At 40.1% G+C, this 22,742-nt stretch overlaps 4 protein-coding genes across 6 annotated transcripts; 2 read left to right on the top strand and 2 right to left on the bottom strand.

The window, feature by feature from the left end:
• Positions 1 to 676: 676 nt before the first annotated feature.
• Positions 677 to 6,903, bottom strand: aspa (aspartoacylase). The gene is made up of 6 exons (XM_076273939.1): positions 6,381 to 6,903; positions 4,623 to 4,818; positions 4,273 to 4,366; positions 3,928 to 4,035; positions 2,484 to 2,593; positions 677 to 2,048 (listed from the first exon to the last, which is right to left on the bottom strand). The coding sequence occupies exons 1-6, from the start codon at positions 6,620 to 6,622 to the stop codon at positions 1,851 to 1,853; spliced, it is 948 nt and encodes a 315-aa protein (XP_076130054.1). The 5' UTR covers positions 6,623 to 6,903; the 3' UTR covers positions 677 to 1,850.
• A 228-nt stretch (positions 6,904 to 7,131) lies between these two features.
• Positions 7,132 to 14,584, bottom strand: pho (phoenix). The gene is made up of 5 exons (XM_076273938.1): positions 14,048 to 14,584; positions 13,092 to 13,401; positions 11,471 to 11,568; positions 11,243 to 11,312; positions 7,132 to 10,744 (listed from the first exon to the last, which is right to left on the bottom strand). The coding sequence occupies exons 1-5, from the start codon at positions 14,164 to 14,166 to the stop codon at positions 10,286 to 10,288; spliced, it is 1,056 nt and encodes a 351-aa protein (XP_076130053.1). The 5' UTR covers positions 14,167 to 14,584; the 3' UTR covers positions 7,132 to 10,285.
• Positions 14,585 to 14,675: 91 nt separating this feature from the next.
• bkgd (beta-keto-L-gulonate decarboxylase) lies at positions 14,676 to 18,335 on the top strand. The gene is made up of 8 exons (XM_076273738.1): positions 14,676 to 14,918; positions 15,309 to 15,407; positions 15,746 to 15,819; positions 15,899 to 16,000; positions 16,571 to 16,747; positions 17,100 to 17,249; positions 17,532 to 17,648; positions 17,950 to 18,335. The coding sequence occupies exons 1-8, from the start codon at positions 14,855 to 14,857 to the stop codon at positions 18,121 to 18,123; spliced, it is 957 nt and encodes a 318-aa protein (XP_076129853.1). The 5' UTR covers positions 14,676 to 14,854; the 3' UTR covers positions 18,124 to 18,335.
• Positions 18,336 to 18,370: 35 nt separating this feature from the next.
• On the top strand, positions 18,371 to 22,676 carry spata22 (spermatogenesis associated 22). 3 transcript variants are annotated; one of them, XM_076274694.1, is made up of 8 exons: positions 18,371 to 19,103; positions 19,671 to 19,740; positions 19,949 to 20,080; positions 20,209 to 20,392; positions 20,850 to 21,369; positions 21,456 to 21,579; positions 21,720 to 21,817; positions 22,130 to 22,674. In XM_076274694.1, the coding sequence occupies exons 2-8, from the start codon at positions 19,704 to 19,706 to the stop codon at positions 22,319 to 22,321; spliced, it is 1,287 nt and encodes a 428-aa protein (XP_076130809.1). In that variant the 5' UTR covers positions 18,371 to 19,103; positions 19,671 to 19,703; the 3' UTR covers positions 22,322 to 22,674. The 3 variants fall into 3 exon arrangements, with proteins under 3 accessions (XP_076130809.1, XP_076130810.1, XP_076130808.1); XM_076274695.1 differs by having other exon boundaries at positions 18,371 to 19,740; positions 20,229 to 20,280; positions 22,130 to 22,676; XM_076274693.1 differs by having other exon boundaries at positions 18,371 to 19,740.
• The last annotated feature ends 66 nt before the right edge of the window (positions 22,677 to 22,742 follow it).

Consider the following 22,742-nt stretch of genomic DNA (forward strand, 5'->3'; position numbering starts at 1 on the left):
AGCTTGACAGTGAGACATACTGTAAACCTGGGTACTGTGTCTCTAATTACTGCTAATACTTGTATTTAAAAAAAAGTTTATTGTTTTGCTTTTTAGCCTTTAATGGACAGGACAGTGAAGAGCACACAGGATATGAGTGGGCGAGAGATGGGGTGTGGGTTCGGCGCCCCCCTGAATTACTACTAATATTGTGGTTGCGTCCACTGACTGCAAGCACACACAACTTACATTAGCTTTATGTAAACTGCCCATTAGTGCTGAGCAATTTGACTAAAGATAAATTATATTTTCCCTGATTGACTTTAGTAACAGTAGCTCCATAATTCATTCTTTCTTAATAGTCACACAATAATACTTTCATAAAGAAAGAAAGAAATTATTAGCTGATGGCTAATAATAATTATAACTAACAACATCAAACTCAAAATCAAAGAACTTCTGTTACATGTGTTGTTCATAATTATTCATTCATAATTAACATAAAACAAGCTCAAAACTGAACCTATGTAATTTGTTATAATAAATGAATTTAGATTCGATAAGAGTTTAGAGATGACTGAATTGCTCAACCCTATTCATGGTCTCTTAATTAGTCCATTCATGTCACTGTAGACATTGTTCAGGTTATGTAATGCTACCCATTCAAAATAGAAATGATTAAAAACAAACCTGTAAGTGTTCATAAAGTTTCACTTTTTAATTTTGAAGCAACTTTAAAAATCTAGAGGATACGTCATAAGAAATCTCTCTCCACATAAAACGATTTAAGACTCACAAGATGCTCAGATTATTTTTATAAGGGCAGATATAACAATTGATCAACTTCAAAGGATGGTGCAATGAAAACATCACATACTCATCTTGTCTAGGACAATCAAACAGAATCAAATAGTTTAAGCATCAACATATAAAATATTGCATAGCTTTCGACCCTAAAAATGAATTACACTACAACTCTTAATCACCAGAAAAGGCTCAACATACAAACACCAAACCACAATGATTTTTAAAGATTTACCATCATCAATAAAATAACAGTAAACGTATACCAAGTGTAAAACATCATGGCCCATATTTAAATCATCTCTACATTTCAACATTCACCACAACACATACTTGATTACTTAATTTACAACCATTAAATAAAACAAGGACAGTATCTTCCCACTTAGTATGCAGTGGTAGCACATATTGCACGCACGTCTACTGAGCTCCATTCCTTTTTTTTTCAATCCCCATTACAGATTTGTTAAGGCGAGCACAGGGAAGCACCAGTGGAGTCATCTCAAGAGAGTGTGGAGATTATTTTAAGAGTTTAAGGCTATTTCAATTCATTATGAAATATGAACATATCAAAGTGAGGTTATTATAAAGTGTGATACAGTCATCGGAGTTTATATTGTGCTGCCTCTAATCGTCTGTTATTCCTGAGTAGTACACGAGGAGACTATTATGTTGTCCTGAATATGCACAGTACATACGAATATTTTGTCAAGCAGATGAATACATAAATTATTACATTTTAAACATATAAATATTGTTTATTCCCTAAAATTTATCTATAATTATCTTACTGCTGGGAAAGGTTTTGACAGTAATATCACAAAAAAAGTTTAAAAAATAGTATTTCACATAATAAGCTCCACATTTGTGGAATACACCTGCATAGTTGAATCAATGTTTTCGTAACTCTAAAATATTTTGTTAAAAACTTTATTCTCAAACTAAGCATTTCTTTGTATAAACTGCAAATTGGTGCAAAAGTGCGGCATTATTATGTTTCATGGACAGTTCTCTGAGTTTTAGGGTGAACTAACAGTACCTTCTACACCTATGGGACTTCTGAGGCGTTACTGTTCTATTTTGCTGATGGCTTGGGCAGCTAATGTCTCTCGTCGAGTTGTCACAAAAGCCTGCTGTTTCTCATAATAGGCGGCTTCGTTGATAAATGTTGGGTAGACTGGGCTGGGGCCTTCATAAGGGATGGTCCTGCCATCAAACGTCTGGAACATGGGATCACCAGGGTTCAGTGGCTCCCAATCACAGTCCTTAAACAGAGCGACAAAGAGAGAAAACAGAAGAGGCAATGAGAAAGGGAAGGAGGGGGAGGAAATTAAAACCTCAAATGTTTCAGAGCTTTAAAAAGGGAAGTCCATTTAAGGACATGGTTTAAAAACATTAAGATTTATTCTGTATTCTTTCCTTTCCAGTGTTTGGGTGGATGGAAAAACACAGCTTATCCTTAGAGTCACAGAGACCAGCCTCAGAGTTCCTGAGTCATAGGCATGCGCATGCGCATTCACACACATTACAATAGAGCCATGGCTCACAGCTCTGAGTTAAAGGCTAATGTATTCACTAAAGCATGCATGTCAACAGCTTTCCCAAGAACACTGTGGACTGAGTGCTCCAGCACAGAGTAAAAACATAACATAAATAAAAACATAAACAGCATAGTAAAATGCAAACAACGCCCACTATACCTGCAGATCTGGGTGCACCATGGCAGTGATGTTGCCGTTTGTGTCTCTGGGGTAGTCCATCCTTTCCTGAACTTTGAACACGTCGACACTGCAGGAAGGAAACTCCACACCTATGACACAAACAAAATACATCAATAGATCATTTATTACGAGTCATGATATACATTACTCCACTGATGATGAAAAACAAGGAAACAATGGTGAGGAGAAGAGAGTAATTATATTATGCAATATGGGCCATTTGCCATCTGCACATAATCTGCTTGCGGTAAATGAACGAGTAGTAAATTAACATTTTCACATAATGGCATAAACATTTTCACTTGAGTGAATACGTAACTTTAGCTCTTTTATGCAGACATTCCTACTCTAAGCTATGATCTAATATGATAATTATTAATTGAAACTATGGACACATTCTTATTAGATCATGAGACAATGAAATTCTGCAGCTTATTGGCCGACAGACCCAAACAGCAGCTGCAGCAGCTCCTCTGACTGTGAAACATGTGAGTTACTCTCTTTGGCATGAAATTTGAGTTCAAATTCTGTGCCTTTTCACGAAGACCGCTGTGATTTTTTTTTTTTTTTTTTTTTTCAGCTGTCGCACACCATGTGGATCAGACACGTGGAAGTGGGCTCTGAGCGGAAAAAACCCCTCCAACAAAAACACCACAGTAGGGTATTCATGAACAAGCACATTGTGGCCCTTCCGCAACACAAGACGGGAACACCCAGAGCGGCCCTAACGACATGGAAACAGCCCAGCTTCTGACAAGCATTCTATTCAAGCACACAAGAGAACCCTGCTCCTCACTCACCCGCACTTGGCACTCACAGCGTGTTTACGTCGGGACAGAGGCAGTGAGGGAGTGAGTGTGTGTGTGTGTGGGGGGGGGGGGGGAGTGGAAACACTGAGTTTGCACTAGACCTGAGAACTGCAGACACTGCCGCATGAGCTCACGAGAAAGCAGAAAAAAGGAAGTCTAGCAAAAAGGGGCATTTCAGAGGGGCACAGAAGTCAGAGTCTGAGCTGTAAATGAAAGCAGAGGACCACAGGGGCCTGGTGAGTCACTCCTCCGTGAACGCGGGTCTAAGTCTCCGAATGTCACTCGTTATAAAGTAGACAATCACTTCAGGGCACAAAGCTGAAGGCTTCGCTGATTTTCAAATAACACAACGATATATGATGCACACAAGACAGACGTCTCCAACGTCCAGTCATCACAAAACATTTATTGGTCAGCCAGGTGTACTGTAAATAAGCTTAACCTTTCACTACAGGTTGTTTTGGTTGGTTTAAGTTCAAAACAACACATTACAACAATAACAATACATTTATATTTACTGACTGATACTACTTATATTGCCTCTGTCCTTTTCTACTTTCCTGCCATTTGGGGGGCTGTCTGGCATTGTGTTCTTGAAGGTCCAGTACACTTACCGTTGTTGAAAAGCTCAATGAAATCAAGAGCATGCTTCATTATCACCCTCATGGACTCAAATATGTTGCTTCTTAATACACCCTGAGGTTGTGGGCCAACCTCGAGACCTGAAATGAACCAAAACATGGCGCGTCTAAATAACTGTTCCAGACACATATTTTTGTACAATGAATGTACAGAGAAGGACATCAGAATTCGCCATGGCTCAGTGGATTATAATGAGAGGAAATGCAGTAAAGCCAAGGGAAAGCTATTTTGTTAGAGCTGAAAAATGTTCAAAAGTTCAAACACCCAGCACCACATTTCACACACTGTTTTCTTTCAGGTTTGTACTTTGGTCTTACCAATGGGGTGCTTGGCTACAGAGCGTGAGGTGGAATACTTAAGCAGTGGGTGTTCATTCAAAAGCACCGGACAACTTGCTGGAGCAATGGCTTTCTGCAGGGCAAAATAACAAACAAGTGCCCTATTTGTTTCACAAAATAACCAGCCAGCTGCAAAGTCAGTGAAAACACACCCACACATATTGCTTCAAACAGCAAACATGTTACATTATTTTCAACATCAAACATCACTCTCACCAATTATCTAAGCTGTAAAATTCGACCCTTTAAAAAAAGAGGCACATTGACGTCTTGCTTATATGTTTACTTAATTCACTGGTTTATTTTTAAGTCTTAAAGCTTAATCTCACCTTAATGTAATGCACCATCTGGAGAGTGAAGTGGTCCGTCGAACTCTCCAGAATGAGAGTGCTGCCCATGTTGGACGTGGTGTTGTGGAGGTCGAAGATTACATCATAAGCATCTGCTGAGCCTTTAGGGCCAAACGTCTTATTTATCTCCTGCGCCCTGCGGACTTCATAGGGCAGCTCATCAGCACTGGGTGCACTGTGGAGAAAGATTACATTTAAAAGATGGAGCCCGTGCCACCATTTGAGCTTTCTGTCATCTTGCCATCCAAGGTTCAGCAAAACACGGCTGAGAGCCTGTTGCTCCTCTCCACCGCTGCGTCATGAGACCACCAAGGTTGTGGATACCACTGAAACACCTTTGCCAATACACTCATGCTTAGTGTAGCATTTGTTGAATGGTCTGAGAAATTCTCTGTAGCAGACCAACGCTCTTGTCTCATGTATGTGTTAGGAAGGAAAGATACAGGAAATGATGCTGCTTTAGGCCTTCACATTTTGTGGCAAGAAACTGAATGGGCATAACTTTCATGCTTGACCAAAGGATGTTTGTAGACTTCCTTAGTTATTACTCCTGGTTTAATTACTTAAACTATTATAAACACATCAGAAACACATGACATAAATGTGAAATAAACCTTTTGATAAGCACTACTTGAATTCACACCATGTTCTCTCAAGTGGTGACCCTGAGCAAATATCATTCATCACCATTCACATAGAAAGAGGCCTTAAGCTAATACTCATTACTGAACCACTTTGTGCCTGCAGTTTCTCATCATGTGACGTTATTGACTGGTTTCAATGGCTGACACCGCAATTCAGAATACTGTGTCAATGTTATGTTCCATGGTAAAAGTGATAGCCATTAAAGCCTAAATTTATTTTAAAAATATGAGTGATATGTGTCTTTCCTGTTAATTGTACTGTCACGGTCGCAAACGTGTGTAGATGAGATGTCTGAATCGCATGTGTGTGTGCTAAAATTGAACTCTAAATGAATGAAGGCTATTGTTCAAATTCCACTCATTTTAAATGTGCTAATTTACAATGGCCAAACACATCATTCAGAGCCCATGTGTTCGGGCTGTTTTCAGAACGCATTCAGGAGCCCTTTATTTGAAAGAGAAAGGAAAACACAGCTGAGTCCAACACTATTGCAATCTGACACAATTATGGAGAAACAGCTTTTCACTGGCTATGCAAAAGTTACCATGATGTGGGCACAACAGCAAAGTGATAAAGCACATTTAAGGGCAGCTTTAAACGAGCATTAATAACACTGCATACTGTGCACAAAAATGCAGAATGTAGCCTGTTGTTTTTTAATTGTGTCGAGTCTTGGAAAGTAGGCTACTTGTCGAAATGAATGCTGTTATGAGTGCTCACCGAACACCACATCCCAGAGCTGATAGCATCCACTATCAAGTCATTAACATTAGGATACATCATAACCTTAAGATACACACTGTGGCACATTTTAAGAGCTGCCAAGGCTTTCCATTAACCAAAACAACAAAGGGCAACACCATCACGTTATCGCTATACGTTTTCGCACTGGCTACAGAGAGCGCACGAGAAAGTCCTACTACAAGCTTAATTAACCCTTAGGGAAAAAAACAATTAGAGACGCGTAACTCATTCTAATTCCAGTCAACACATTTGACAGGTTGTAAACACAAACGCCATATCAACAACACAAATTAAAACACTCCTAATGGATAAAGTGTTGGCTTAGAGTATTATATCACATTTCTTTACCTGAGGTTTTCTGGGGTGAACGCTCTGTTCAAATCGGTGTCGACATATCTAGTGCACTTCTCGACAGCCCTGGGGTTTGTAATGAAAGGTTTCGTCATCACTCCGCTTCTTTGAATCTCCGCTCCATTCTTTAACCACATATTTACAAGCATAATGCCTGACATCTCATTTCCATGCGTCCCCCCAAAAATAGCCACTCTTCTGGCTTCGTTAAAACAACAGACACCACAACGCGAAGTCATTGCGCTCACTCCTAGAGCGTTTTTAGTATGGAGCAGCTAAGACAAGCGTACAGGACAAAGTTATCGTTACTGTCAGCACTGGCAATGCTTTTGTTCGGTGCGCGGTGGTCAGTAGGCTATTACATAACTATCGCCGTTTGAAAGTCCGCGTTCAGTCACCGTGGAAAACTCCGTGTTGTACAATAGTCAAAGGGGTTGGGTTTCAAGATCCTCCCTATGAAGCCTTATATGTCATAACATCCAAAGGTAGCCTGTGGTTATGCTATGCGTAAAGACTAAATCATAAACACACGTCCAAGTCCTATGAATAGCCCACTAAAATACATTGTGAGCATTCTGCAAGCGCCAAGACTTTCAGCAGACAAGCTTGGTCAGGGAAAGGCTCTCTAATAGGATAAGAAGGTGTTAGTGGTAAACACATTAAGGCCAATACAGATGCACGCAAACCATTACTGACCATAAGGAATGCAGTTTCAGATGCACAATTCAGGGAGACAATGTTTCACATCTGAATGTCATAGATTTTATTTAAATAGATCCAACAGGAAGCACATTCAGGCACTCAGGCAACATATTTTCATATGAGACACTTTAAAGAGTACAAAAGTAAAAAAAAAAATATGTATTAAAATGTATTCTCATACAGCATGACCCAAAACATTATGTCCACTTGTAGAACACTGAGAATTCTCAGATATAAACCCATACAAACACAGTATGCATACTCAGTGTCAAACTGTCCCTGATTCTCAACTTAAAAAGCAAAGTAGAATCTGAAAAATATTAATTACTTCCATGAGTTCATAATATATATTCATGAAAGACAAAATAAAAGACTCTCTCAAGACATCTGTCAGTCTGAACAAAGTATCATGGCATGAAAAAAGATAGATACATTTAACTTGTCATCATTACTTAAGTTTCTTTTTATCTATGGCTTTGTTTTTGTTTTGACAATATAGTGATGAGACAAGTTACTCCATTACTGTTTAAATGTGTACGAACAGGGGGAGGTAGAAGTGTTCTATTCTTTCGCTTTTCTTCCCAACAGACTTTTCTGGATAGTTTTTTTTTCACAGTCATCTCAATCCACACATTTTTTTAACCAGGTGTGTATAAGCAACAGGTTGCTGTTTTTTTTTTTTTTTTTTTTGGGGGGGGGGGGGACTTTTTATGCCTTTAATTTGACAGGACAGTGGAGAATGACAGGAAGTGAGTGGGAGAGAGAGTCGGGGTGGGATCCGGAAAAGAACCACAGGGCGGGAATCGAACCCGGGTCGGCGGCGTACGGTGCAGGCGCCACAGCCAGTCGCGCCACAGTTGGGACCCAGGTTGCTGTACTTCTGCTGCCTATTGCATGTTAATTAACGGACATCCCACAGCTTACATTATTACAAAAAAGGAAGCACCTTTAAGTAGGCTACTGATCGACTCCAAAATCATGAAGTAAACTCATAACATTAAAGTGTCTCAATTTCCAAACATAAATCATTATGAGAAATCACACATTTTGATTAGTCTGTTTTGTGCGTTTCGAAGTGTGTCCTTCAGCTGTATTTTTGGGAGGTAATATTTAGAAACAGCCTTTTTCTCCCTTCTGAAGCATCTTCAGGCTCAGAGACATTAAACAAGGCAACTGAACAAGGCAATATGGCATCCTCTTGAGCATCAGAATGTTGGTTTTGACTTTTGCTTTTTTCTTCGCCTCTTCTCACTTTAGAAAATTGTGTGTGTGTGTGTGTGTGTGTGTGTGGGGGGGGGGGTAACAGTGCCGCACCATCCTCAAGCCCTGACTCAACAGTTGCATTAGTATCTTCAAGAGTCACCTCAGCTGAAATCTCATCATTTTCTCTTTTTTCCCTTCTTTTTCTTGTGGCATCCAAAAGAAAGACACAGCTTCACTTTAGGGTCTACATCAACAACCTGGCACGTGTCCGAGCTCGTAATCATCTCTAAAGCAACAGAGTCCAACAATGTATTCTTCTTTCTTTTTTCTGTATTGATGGGATCCTCTCTGAATTCAACATGGTGGTGTTCAGGTGTGTTTGAGCAAACTTGAGCTTGATCCTTTTCCTTTTCAAAGGAGCAGGCACTTGGGCATGTTGTTTCCCACTCATCTAGTTCTTGTGAACATTGAGAGCCGTTATCTCTGACCCTGAGCTACATGGGTTTTCACCTCTGTCTTTTCTTTTTTTGTTTTGTAGAGCACTTCAGATTCAGTATCAGTTGTAGAACAAATGCTGCTCTGAGATGTGTTGTTTCCTTCCTTCTTCCTTCTTCCTCGACTGTCTAGACCATCTCTTGGCTTAACACTGCACAAGAAGAACTTGTGCTTGGTGTGTTTTGGTTCTCTCAGTTGTCTGAGACAAATGTTGTTCCACTTTCCAAGAGAAAGCTAGGCTCTGAAATACTCTGCACAGTCCAGGGCATTGTACGTTTTCTTTTTATATTTTTTCCTGTCTCTTAGTTGGTCACGCAGCCCCTCAGGTAATACATCTGTTCTTGACTGTCCTGTTGAACAGGATCTTCTAGATCACATGGGTTGTCTTTGCTTTTGTGTTTTTTCTTCTATTTCTTGAAATATTTCAATTAAAGAAACAGCTTGTAGGTCAAGACCGATTAGACAAAACGGAAACAGATAACACAGAGATTACATCTGAATGCCATAGACTGTTAGGCCAGACTGAGACAGTAACATGCCAAAGTGTTTCTGAGCCTCCAGCAACAACTCGCATTTAGTTGACCATGGATAGTGATGTGGCATCATCACAAGAGTGTGAAATCCAGTCTGTAGATGGGGATTCTTGTTCAGTACGTCGAGCAAAGAAAAAAATGACCAAGAAAAAGCATCAAGAGGCCTGCATGGAATCTCTGGCCGTGGATGAGTGCAGTATGCTCATAGAAAGCATTAGCATCTATCAACCCTACACCTGAAACTGATTCTGAGGCAATGCCTCTGCACCAAGTGTCAAGCTGGGAATAGTGCCCAGAAAGGAATTGTTTTCCATTTCTCTGTTGTCTCTAACATTTGGACCTTCACTCAGTTCAATACACTGCACAGGAGGTGTGCATGAATAATCCTTAGACTGACTCCATTGGTCGTCTGAAACAGGATGTGGACTTTTTCCTGTTTTGTATAGATCTTGTACTCGCAGGGAATTTTCAGTCATCTGAGACGCAGCTTCTTTATTTTGTGAATCCCCTCCATTCGAGCCAGACTTTTCAGGGTTTTCCAACATTTGAGATACCAAATTGCCTATCAACTTCACTCCATCTTTTCTTTTTCTGTTCCCTTTTTCTTCCAGACCTTAAATGATGAAGCATTGTGGAATTACTGTCTTCAGACGACCCCCAATAACTTCCACTGGATACCATATTGTCCCTGGTCTGCTAGGATGACTGTCTTTGAAGGACTCAGCCCTGCTTCAGTGTCATAGTCAATGTCTCATTTCTCAGATGACTGGTTATTATTTCTATTCGAGTAAGTTGTGTTTGAATTAACTTGTGCTATGTGGATATTGGCTCATCTACCGTCATCTCACACACAGGATCACCTTCCTCTGAGAACTTCCTACAAGTCCAAAAGCACTCTGTGACTCCTCACACTGAGAACTCTCCATTGTCTGGTCGTCGTCCATTTGCTCAGCAGTTATTACATTATGCTCATCTTCTGTGTCCGTAAACATCAAGGTGCCGAGACGTGACACGGGATGGAGTTTTGTGGGACTGCTTAGTTTGTGGTCTCTCCAGTACCGGAGAGTTATCACATCCTCTCATCTTATTTCCCTCTTTACTGCAACAAGAGCTGCCATAACGGGCCATGTTTTGGACACTTTTATTTTTCACAGCAACGGATTTTGACATTTTGGTTTGGTCTCTTCCTGGGCATCCTGGGCTCTTCAAGACATCCTTCGTATTCTGACCTTTCCTTGTTTCCTTGACCTCTGATGGACTTGATCGTTTTGACCCCCTGGATTGTGCCCTTACCGGGGCTTTTGAGACATCTTTGGCATTAGGAGGTTTCTTTTTTGTGTTCTTGACTTCTGATGGAACTTTCTTGGTATTTGAACCCCACTCTTGTCTTTTTCTTTTGTGAAAGTTCTGAATAAACAAAGCTCCATCCTGCAAGGGAACAAATGTCTTTCAGCAACGCTGGAATACTCTGACAGCAGGTGTCAATGTATCCTCAGAACCATAACAAATGCTTTCTTTTTTAACCTATTATGCGATGACCATCTTGTCTTGTCTATATGATAAAAGGTTTCTTCCCCTCGTAGAGTCTATTCTTTACAATAGTTGCATTGCATCATACAACCTAAATATATGACACTCGTGCTCTAAACAAACAAAGTAATAGTAAATAGTCATGTGGAACACAATCTAAGAGTCTCCTTACATGGAAAACACTTTCCCCTTTTCCAGCAGAGACTAAACTTAAACTTCGAGAAAAACACCATTGAGCTGCGATAAATGAGTATCAGTATTTGTGAGACAGGAGTTGAACCATTAGCTTTGGGTGCCCTCATACAACACCAACAGCTAAACTACAGGAAAGACATTGATTAGTTTGTGGGTGCATGTTGTTCATAAAGGAAATATGTGAGTTCCCACAGTACATACCACAATCCTGATATTGTCTTGATTATCTTGGTCTTCGTGGACTTCAGTCTCTTCTTCCGAAGACAAGAAACTAGAAAGGAACACAACTTCTTTACAACACATTACTGCAGAGTTGCATTCCAAATGTTCCGATGAACGTCTGAGGGATCTCTGTACCCAGTTTTCTACACTCACACAGTCTTACACAAATCTGAATGAGGTGCAGAATGAATGAGGCGCAGAACTTACTCTGAAACTGGACTGGGAAACAATTCTGTTTTTTTTCTTTGTTTGTCTGTTAAAGACAAACTTTTCATGCACTTGAAGAATCCGCCTATTGAAGAGTTCTTTAAAAAGAGAAATGGACACAAACATGACAAATCAAATCAGTCACCCAATCACTGAACTGAATGGGTCATTTGAGTGATTTTGAGAACATGGTATAGTTTAAAATGAAACATTAAATCTTCTCCAAGGTCTACAATGAGTAGGGCTGTTACGATACAAACCGAATGGTGAATGGGGGGGGGGGGGGGGGGGGCTAGACATTTTATTAAATAACATTTTAATAGCCTCCCTTAGAACACCAGAGGATTACAATATTATTTTATATCCTGATATAAAAATATTTTTCTGAATGACTGATATTTATGACAGCACACGTTATGCAGATTAGCCTATAGCCTAGGCCTACTATTTTTTATTACAACTCTACCTCTTTAATTCAGCTGTCTGGTTGAAGCCTGGAAATATTGTAAACAAAGTAGCATAGTTGGCTAGCTTAGTCTACTGATTGGACTGTTCAGTTTCCCCATGTGTGTTTAAGTTTCAAGGTAATACTTGTTCTCCTTGGGACAGGCCCTTTTGGGAAACGTTGGTATTGAGATGATCAGTCAATTTCAATGCAAGAGTTTTAAACAAATATGTGCAGCATGCTAATGATGCTAAGCGGATTTAATAGTAATTTAGCTAGTCGTCTTCTATGCGTCCTTGCTTTCACGATTGTGAATGTTTTATTTAAGTCGCGCATGTTCATTGAGCAGGAGAGGGAGAGGGAGGGAGCGCTAGAGAGAGCGGGGCAAGGAGAGGGGTTTTTTCTATACTGTTTGGTAAAGTTGCACACATAGTCTACAATGAAAGCAAGGAGAGGTATGAAATTATTATTTATTTATTTGTTTGTTTTTGGACAACGTAGGCTACCATAAGTAAAGCGGGAGATGTGGGTTGCTTTTGCGGCCGCGTAAGCTGCAAAGCAGTGCGTGAAACACTAGAAAGGGTGTGTCGCGATTCTGCCTTTTCACACCACGACACAGTATCGTGGATATGAATGTCGCGATTTCGGTTTCAAATCGTATATCATTACAGCCCTAACAATGAGCAAAATGATTGAACCCCTATTCAATTGTACTTTTGTAAATCAATTGAAGTCAGTATCAAACCTATGACAAATACAAATATTGTGATTAATATATAATATAGATAATAGATATGGTGTTTTGGGAGACTAAATTATGAATTTATCAAATGGAACTGTTTTATAATTGACAAAACTCATGGATGGCATACAAGTGAAGTCTGCAATAGAGATTTGGGGTTTCAAATGTAAAGGATGTTCTAAAGTACTACTGACTTCTAGGGGTTTTTTGGACATTTTGGACAAAACAGATCTCCCATGTGAATGAACTTAACTTGCATATATGGATAATACATAAAATATATATTTTTGTGGTTCATCATGGTGTTAGTTGATATGTCAACAAATCTTCAGTAATTTTCAGGGTTAAGGGGGACGAATATGTTTGATTTCACAAATCTACACATATACAGTGTGTAAATAAAATGCTGCCTGTCTATTTTATAATATACTTACTACTAAAGTCTGCCGCTGGTGCCATGTCAGGAAACCTCTTCCATAATATTTCTCAAGGAACGGAAAGTGTATGTCTCTCTTTTTTGGTCTACGATGTGGCTTCTTATCTCTGCAACTGTTACGATGCTGCTGGCTGTCTGTCTCACTATGAAGCACAAAGGAGCCGCTTGATTCTTCGCTTTCGGTGTCAGCAGTACCCTCACTTAAACTGAAGGTGTAGGACAGTGATGTTGCCCTATTTGTCCTCACTTTCCTCAGTGGTGGAGCAGGAGTATCTGCCTGTGTTAGAAAGATGCTGTTGCCAGAATCACTGGAAAAAAGAAAACAAGTAGGCATATTTAACACATTCTGAAAAAGGTATCTAGGTTCATTGAATTCAACATGGAATTTTAGAACCCTACATTGTTGCGGAACAGAATCTTCTGCTAGAACGTTCAAAACTCCCCTGCTTCATATTTAAGGCTTTACGTCTTTGCTCCAATCCCACTAAATTATTTTTGTAAAAGAGTTTATAGTGGCGGTAGCACAAGGGCCTCCACTAAAGGGGACGCAAGAGTATCATTTAGGCACACCACATTTGGACAAACTGTATTGACAGTAAAGGGAAGCCAATTTTGGAATAGCCTACCGCTTGCAATAATGTTAAGACCCATCAAACTATGGTTCATGGAAAATCAGACCTGCAACCACTGCAAGTTTTTCCTGTTGAGAACAGGGATTTATCTGTCCTTATCTGTGCAGATGTACATTTTGTATGTGTAGGCATATTGTATCTCGTCCTGTTTCTTATGTTACTTACCTACCTTGGGACTAAGGACGAAAATGAACAAGTTCGCAAACTCCAAACTATACTGATGCTGATGTTCATGAATGTGCAATCCCTATCAAATAAGCTGAAGTAGCCTAACTATACCAGGGATCACAATCCAAATGGTTTGACTCCACCAAAGCAATACCTGACTGACGAAGCCACATCATTTTCATTAGGGATCCCACGATATCTCTCCTCTCCACGTCCATTGTTCAAGATGTCTGATTCAGGCAGTTCACTAGGCCTACAGTTATCCAAGGCCATTTTTTCATGGTAACATCAGTGTACTTCTCCTCGATGCTGGCCTGATCTGTTACTAGAGGAAGATGCTGAAGTTAGGCATCACGCAGGATTATCTTCAATTGCAAACAACTGCAATCCGCCCCCGAGATATATTCACACTCTGTCTGTATATTCCTACAATGCCAGTTCGGCAAGACGTTAACGCGAGACAGCGGTTAACGATAACGGTGTTATGTTTGTGATCTGCTGAAACTTTCCTAAACTTTCTAGTCATGTACGCCTAGAGTACACAGTTCAGCTATCACTATTTTACGTAGTGAATCCGATCGTAAAATAAACCATTTCCCTGCAATTGAGGGTGGTTGAGTGAGTCATATGAATATTTAATTTAGATGCCACTACCTAATCACAACCCCACAGATACACACACATATCGTGGTGGTACGGGTGGTGATATGCACGCATGCTCGGGAAACAGGAAATGGTGAGTGTTACGTCTACTATAGTCCGACGGACAACCGAGTGTTAGTAGTTCCTATACGAAATTTTCTGGGTCAGTAAGCCTGCCTGCTGTGTGGGTCATTACCATAGGAAGAAGTCAGGTCTGGTCAGTGGTTTATCATGTGATCAGCATCCTGTACTAGGTACATAGCCCTTATTAGACATTCTCTGGTACATAGCGTTTTGCTTGATTCAGTACCACACAGTTATGGCAACGAGTAAGACCGAGAAGTTTCAGCTACACGTTCCGAGTCTGGAAGAGTTACGTGAAGGTAATAATTATGGCGCTGCATAAGGTTGCAAAATACAGTGTTTCTTTTTCCAAGCAAAACAGCCTTTAAATAACCGACTTCTAGGTTGAGGCTAGGCATGACACTTGTAGTGCTTTTTTGGAGGCTCAAATTCATAATAGTAAAATCATGTCATGGTTCTTGCGTTTGATAATGGAAGTATATGTTGCACTTCAACTAAGTTGCCTCATTGCTATTTATTTTCCAATGGGGCAAAAAAAAAGTCCACTCACTCAATAGCTGTTATATTTACGGCCATGTTAGGCTATGAAATGACGAATTAAGTCAAGATGGTGTGCATAATCCAGTGTATTTGATGTGATTGTGAAGTATGTGATTGTTTTCTCTTCCTCAAACCACTGTATCTTTCAGTGTTGGAGAATGGTCTGAAACAAAATTTTGCTGATGCAAAAGTTTCTGTCACAGACTGCCCAGACCTTACCCAGGAACCATTCACGTTTCCTGTAAAAGGTAAGAAATAAGATCTACGGCATTTGCACAATTGCAACTCAGTATATTGCAGAGTTGGGAAAAGTCTGGCCTCAGAGAGTGTCCTATACTACCTGTGCACATAGAACAGGTAATCTCGCTAAAAATCTATCTGGCTAATGCATGAACAATGACAAGTAGTGGGCCACCTAATTAAGAGTTGTGCTAATTAGAATCAGCTGTTTAAGTTGATGGTTGGAACAAATGTGTGTGTGTGTGTGTTTGTGTGTCAGACTCAGAGAGAGGGGGAATAGAGAACGAATTAATGGAGTATTAAGCATCCATCTTTTAAGCATTTCATTCCCCTTTACCCTTCACAGGCTTATGCGGTAAACCAAGGATTACAGATGTCGGAGGTGTGCCTTATCTCATTCCAGTTGTTCATCCGGATAAGGTAAATGAATATCCTGATATTAAAAGTTAGAACTAAAGCTGCAAAACAATGTGTGTGATCTTTCATTTTGTTTTTGAAGATCTATAATATGAACACAGTGTCCAAGGAGGTGGAGCTGCCTGGTGCTTTCATCCTGGGAGCTGGCGCTGTCTCCTCAAAAACTGCTGGGATGAATGCTGAGGTCAGTTAATGTTGGACAGTTATATTACATAATGGCTTTCTTCTTGATTTATGAAAGTAGTTATAAGCTGCATGCTGAAAGCATACAGTTACACTTTAATTAATTCAGGATGTTATGTTCTGTATGGTAAAATGTATCTGTTCGGTTTGATGGGCTATTCAGTCTTCACTTCAATAAAGACTCCTATCATTACCATATCATAAGTGTAGCAATAGGCTTTAATATTCTGTTGGTCTTTCAACAATATCTAACAATTGACCAACGGTGTGTCTCACAAATTTCATAAAAACAAGGCTCAATATCAATTTATTACATGCCGGTAAATGTAATACATTGATCAAAACTTTTACCTTTATTCTGCCTTGGTTCTTTATGGCTGTGACGACGCAAAATTCATGCACTGCATGCAAGGCAACTTTAATAGTTTGAGAAACTATTCTAGATACAGTGCTTAAGAATCCAGTCTATGTGATAAGCAGACTATTTGTGTGATGTAATGTGATCTGGTGAGTATCTGCAAGGTCTTTGAGCGTCATTATTAAATCACCGTGGTATGTGCCTGCTCTCTAGCTAATGCCCCTGGTGCTAACTGAATCTGAAGGGAAGCCTGCTGTCAATGCCAGCTACTTTTCCTCCATCAACCCAGAGGATGGCAAGTGTTTACAGGAAAAGTACAGTGACAAGTTCCATGATTGTGATTTTGGACTTCTGGCTAATCTGTATGCATGTGAGGGAAAACCTGGGAAGGTGAGAAAAGCTCTTGCATAATGAAATGGCTATATTCTAGCATTTCTCTGTAAACTTCATTCAGAACAGGCCCTTTCACTGACTTCTTGTAGTTGTTTGAACACCAAAGGGACCGATTTGTGTAACTGTAATTGTGAAATATTGGTTAAATCATCCATTGAGTGTCTTGAAAATCGCTATATAAATTAAATGTATCATCATTATTATTATTGATCATATGACCAGATGTAAAATGTTTTAAAAGTTTGTTTATCACATTATGTGTATGTCAGTCATGTTCAATTCTATAGCATAGCCTGTAGTTTTTTAACAGGGAGAGCCTTTTTGATGTGATTGTTTTTTTTTACCATAGGTCTTAGAGGTGAAAGCCAGCCGAAGGACCGGACAGGATAGTCTAGTGACATGCATGAGAAAAACAATGGAACAGCACTATCCTGATAAAAGCTTGGCCCTGGGTGGGACTTTCGTCATCCAGAAAGGAAAAGCCAAGATCCATATCATGGTAAAATTATCTTCATGAACGTTTTTCATACAATAGATTAATTTCAAACAAAGATTAATTTGTTGACACAATATTAAAAGGTTATGCTCAAGGCTGTGACGAGTGATATTCACGGTTTATTTGCAGGCGTATTAAATGTAAACATCACGATGACTCAACACGTTTCCCCAACAAAAATACACATACAGATTAATAGGGAAAGTGCCTCTATGTGGAAATATTTATAGATTATTAACAAACTCTTTTCTGTGAACTGTGCCCCCCACACACACACACGTGCAGCCACGGGAGTTTTCGGCATGTCCTTTGCAAACTGAAGAAGATGTGAACAACTGGCTAAAGCACTTTGAGGTCAGCGCTCCACTGATCTGCCAGTCAGTGATGGTGTCCAGGGACCCAGTGAGTACAGACACAATCTAATGCCTTTGATTTACCACTATGCAGATGCCTCTCTTAACTGAAGATTAACTAGCCAAAACATTCATCCTTTAGTTTCAGTTATGTATGTAGATACATGAGGTAGTAAGAACAACTCTTTGAAACAAAACAAAATACCTTTCAGAAGTAGTAACCTCATGTGAGAGTTCATTTTGGGTTATAGCCATTTGATGGTAGACATTGTGCTCTCCCTGAACAATCTAAAAGGGTTGTCAAAGATTCTGTGAATGACATGTCCTCTCCCTGTTTTCCATTTTCTCAGGGTTTGGACCTTCGTGTGGAGCACACACACGGCTTTAGTCACCATGGAGAAGGTGGACATTATTACATCGACACGACCCCGGATATTGTGGAATATCAGGGGTACTTCCTGCCTGCGGAGTACATCTACCGCATTGACAGGCCCCAGGAAACTCACAAGATTGGTAGAGATTGAACATGAGATGTTTTGGTGTCTTTGTTCTTCTGATTTTCATCAGTTAAACATCAACTATTATAACCTTAATCTTGATATAGTTGTGTGTTGGTAATACCTTTTGGAGTTGAAAAAAAAATTATGAATTGACAAGTCAATAACAAACTGGATAAATGAACAATTGATACTCAAGTTCTGAAGCACTTTTGTATAGTTTGATTATCTTTGATGAAGGGGGGGGGGGGGGGATTGCAAATAAAAAAAACATAAACAACCTTGACCAATTTGATATTTTTTTTAAAAATCAAATCTTTAACAATTTTGTATTCTAATCCATTTAGTCACTCCAATTTGTACTCCAATACTGGACTAGCAATACTTACAAGCTCTGTGCACTCCTGTGCATTGTCTTGGATGAATGACCAGAATGTCACAGAAGAAGAAAGTGTGTCTGTCTCATTCCTGCCTGAAAATATCTAAAAAAAACTTCTATCATGAATGCTTGCTCTGTTATGTTGTTGTTAAAACAACTGACTCCCAATAATATTATTGAGAAAGAGATGTCTAAAAACACTGCATGCTATAGGGTCAACTCACAAGAACACGCCAAAAAAAGACCAAAAAGGCCAAAAACACGATTGTACTGCACTGCACACATTTCATTTGTTATGTGCAATCACATCTGTCACTGTTTCCAAAACACCCACCACCACCTATTCTGAAATTGGATGTCAGGAGATTTGCAAAGGGTAAGTTTGGAAGCAACCACTTGCCTATGGTGCAACAATAAAGAAACCATAACCTACTGCACATGATCAATCAAAGCCATGATATAAAGAGACCTTTATAAAGAGACCTTTATATGGCTCTGGTGTCAATCATTCGGCGTTTCGTCAGAGACTTTTACTCTAATGGTCTCGTGCATGACTTTGGTAAGGTGCGTTTGAAGTTTGAACAACTTTGTTGCGCTAGCTTCTACCCTTTTTCTTCAGAGGTCCGAGGTAATGTAAATTATTTGCTATCCCAGTATTATTTTTCTACCTTAAATTAACCAATATTTAGCCTGCCGATTGAAGGTATTGACAAATGTTTTGGGATTTAATTTTCTGACACGTCACATTTTTGTTGGCTAGCTAACTTAAAACTTAGCTAGCAATAGAGAGCCAAATAATTTAAATAGTTTACCAAACTAACGATACATGTGAACTTTTACAAAGCCTGAAATTGTGTCGTGGTTGCAACTAGGTCTAATTAACGAGTTGTAATGTACAACGATGTATACTTTTTAAAAGGTCATTACCGTTATGCTGATTTTGTAGTTGGCTATCCTAACTGCAAGTTAGCCTGCAAGTTAGCAGCAGATACTACGGGTTACTACCATCTAACGATACATTTATTATAATATCATGTATTATGGCAGTATTTCTACTGTTGCCCATTAATATGGCAAAGTGGGTGTCCTGTTTCAGTCTGCGTGTTTGGCAGAGAAAAGAAGCCACAAGTTTGATACCTATTTACTGGAATGGAACCAACCTTGAGATGTGACTTTCTTATGTTTTTTTTCTCAGCAAGGTGGAAACATTGTTTACTTCAGAGATACAATGAAAAGAACCGAGACACACCCCAGACCAACAGCAGGTGCTGTGTCGTCCTACTAGTCGGACTTGAGAATGATACAGGCTAATATTACTGTAGTTATTGTTCAACCATAGTGAGCCTAAATTATTAGTCATTCTTTTGTCCTACATACTACGTGGAGTCATAATGTTGGCTTTTTGACCAAGAAGTAGACTAGTCTAGCTTACTGCTTAGATCTGACTATGTTCTACATTTCTCATTTCTGCAGGTTGCCTCTCAGTGCCGTTATTTAACCAGAGGAAACGCAGCAGATTGCCCCTGACATCAAATCCCACAGAAAATGAACTCTGTTCTGCAATTGACTTTAATGATGACTTTGCTGATTCCTCCTTCTCATCAGGTAGGCCTGTTGTTGAAGGTGTTTGAACGTTGTTGAACGCTAAATATGATATGACAAAAACACAGCAAATAAGTGCCCATATTTCACCCAAATTGTCCACAAACTGACTACTACCTATTGCTTTCAAGGCAACATGGCATATACACAGAGCCATGCACAGAGTCAGAGCCAAAGGTCTCCAGTGCCTGTTGCACCGAGAGGTCAGTGGAACCATCAGCCTCAGCAGCTCAGTAACCAACCTGCTCGGTACCCCGGACCACCTGTGAGGGGATATGCACCTGTTCCTCACCCTCACAAACCTGCCAACACCTGGTATATAACAGCGGTTAAACTGTTGCTTCTTCTACCACATATACAGCAGTTGTGGTGGAGCAGTACTGACGCCACCGACTGACAATTGGTCAACCGGAGTTTGATTCCCGTTGTTGCTTGGATAAAAGCATCTGCTAAATATAAGTCAACTTTAACTTGTAACTATGAACTACAAAGTGGCACGCCACCAGACAAGAGTTATAATTACTTGTGGACCAGTAAATGTAGTCTGCTATTACATATTATTACTGTCTAATATTTTACTTTGTTAACATAGATTTGTTGTTTCATGAATAAGAAGTTTAAAGTGTTACATAGTTGAAGTTAATGGTCTGCCAGAGGAAGAGGGTCAGCACTGACCACCCCTCACCCCACCGCCTGTGAGGTGCTCTGTCCGATGTGGGAAATCTCTGTCTAGTTGACCTAATCATGCTTTCACCACACACTTTCCACCCAGGTCTCAGCACAGTGCTCCAGGCTGGCAGGAGACTGCGATGCCCATTAAACAAGGACAGAGCGGTTCTTCCTACGGCCGAGGAATTGTGCACCACAGCCAAGTAAACATGCAGTCCAAACCTAAACCTCCTAACCACCAGCCACACAGTGTACTTGGCAGGCAGGAGACATTTGTGCCCACTAACCAAAGACAGACTGGCACTGCCTACGGCCAAGGAAATGTGCACCACAGCCAAGTAAACATGCAGTCCAAACCTAAACCTCTGAACCACCAGCAGCTCACAGTGCAGCAGTCTCTGAGCAGACAGACCCATGGCTCTGGGGGTGTAAGGCAGGGTGGGGTCTCATTTAGTGGCCCACGTTTCCCCCCTGCTGCACCTGAACCTCAGAAACAAGCCCCACAGTGGAAGTTCAAGTCATCATCCCAGTGTGGACCGACAAAAAAAGTAATGATAGGATTTAATGCCACACAGCCTACCCTGTCACAGCAAGGGGAAATGAGACCAAAGTCACAGCAGCAGGTACACACATATACATCCTATTGCACAGTTTGTACAGTAATATGCATTGACTTGTGTTATATTGTGTGTAACAACATTTGGAGAAGTCTCCAGTATTGCAGATGAAATCCGTGAGTGAAAAGACTCTCCGTATACTTACTGTTGTCATCGAGGGCATGAGACATTGGAGTCAATTCAAGAACAAAGCTCCAATGTTATTTGAGCTTTTTGGTAAGAACAGACCTCTGAATCTTCCAGCATCTTTTCTGAAAGCAATAAATTCATTTTTTAGATCTCTGGGTTTTGCAAAAGATAATAGTCAACATATTGACTTTTTTGCATTGGTTTCATTTTCTCTCCTCTATTCTCAGCGACTCTGGACTCAGCAGTCACGGATGGGAAGTACAGCGCCAAGCATTTTCTCATGCGGACAGGGAGAGATGTTGTGTCCTGTGTTTTCTTTGAAAATGTGAGTCCCTGAATGCACCACAGTCATGTGCATATTTTTAACAATTTAGTGTCACTTACTGAGCACATTTGGCCACATTTTCCCTTGCTAACTTTTTAAGGCTGCATTTGTTTTCTTTTTCACTGTGAGCTGTGTATGCCTTTGACAAACAGTTAGGGATTTCTATATGTTAATCTACTCTGCATGCATACTATAGGGGGTGGGGGGGGGGTAAGGTTTGTGTGTGTTTATTTAAAGCCTAGCTCGGATTGTCCAGTGTGGCTGACCTATCAATGTGTATACTAATACTTCTGTCTATTTTCCACAACCCAGGACCACGAACTTCCAAAGATTTTCAGAGGCTTGGTGCACCGTTGCATGGGAAATTATGACCGGCAGAGCAACACCTTCACCTGCGTGTCAGTCAGGCTGGCCTCCCGCTACGAGCAGAAGAATTCCCAGGAGGCTATTAGGGCATCGGACGAAGAAATGAGGCAGGTGGTCCAGTCTCTCAGTGAAATATGAGCCGCAGCAGACACAGTCTGACTGTAACACCACACCTAGATGTGTGCCTATACAAACGTGCACTTTGAGGCTCTAAATTCTGGCTTTCAGGGACCACTTGGTTTGTTCCTCACATTACACAATGTTCAGTGTAAAATTCTATTTTTATTTATTCCTGGAAAAATAAGGTTAACTTGTTTTATTGCTGCTGCAATAAGTTCCTTTGTTATACCAGACATTTATTTATTAAACCCTTGACATGACTGTGAAGAAGAACTATGTTTATATACATGTAGCTCCTTTAAGGATTCACATTATTTTTGAATCAAAGTGTTCCATTAAATTTGGTTTCTGATATAATTTCTTCTAGTCTTACATTTTCAACCATTAAAAGTCAAAAACAGCTAATGTCCTTGTGGATCACAATTTTCTTCGCTACAGG

This window comes from Alosa pseudoharengus, unplaced genomic scaffold (genome assembly GCF_046254945.1).
Source record: "Alosa pseudoharengus isolate Yale_2024_CS ecotype anadromous, Long Island Sound unplaced genomic scaffold, YU_APseudo_1.1 YU_APseudo_1.1_scf_8, whole genome shotgun sequence".
NCBI lineage: Eukaryota > Metazoa > Chordata > Actinopteri > Clupeiformes > Clupeidae > Alosa > Alosa pseudoharengus.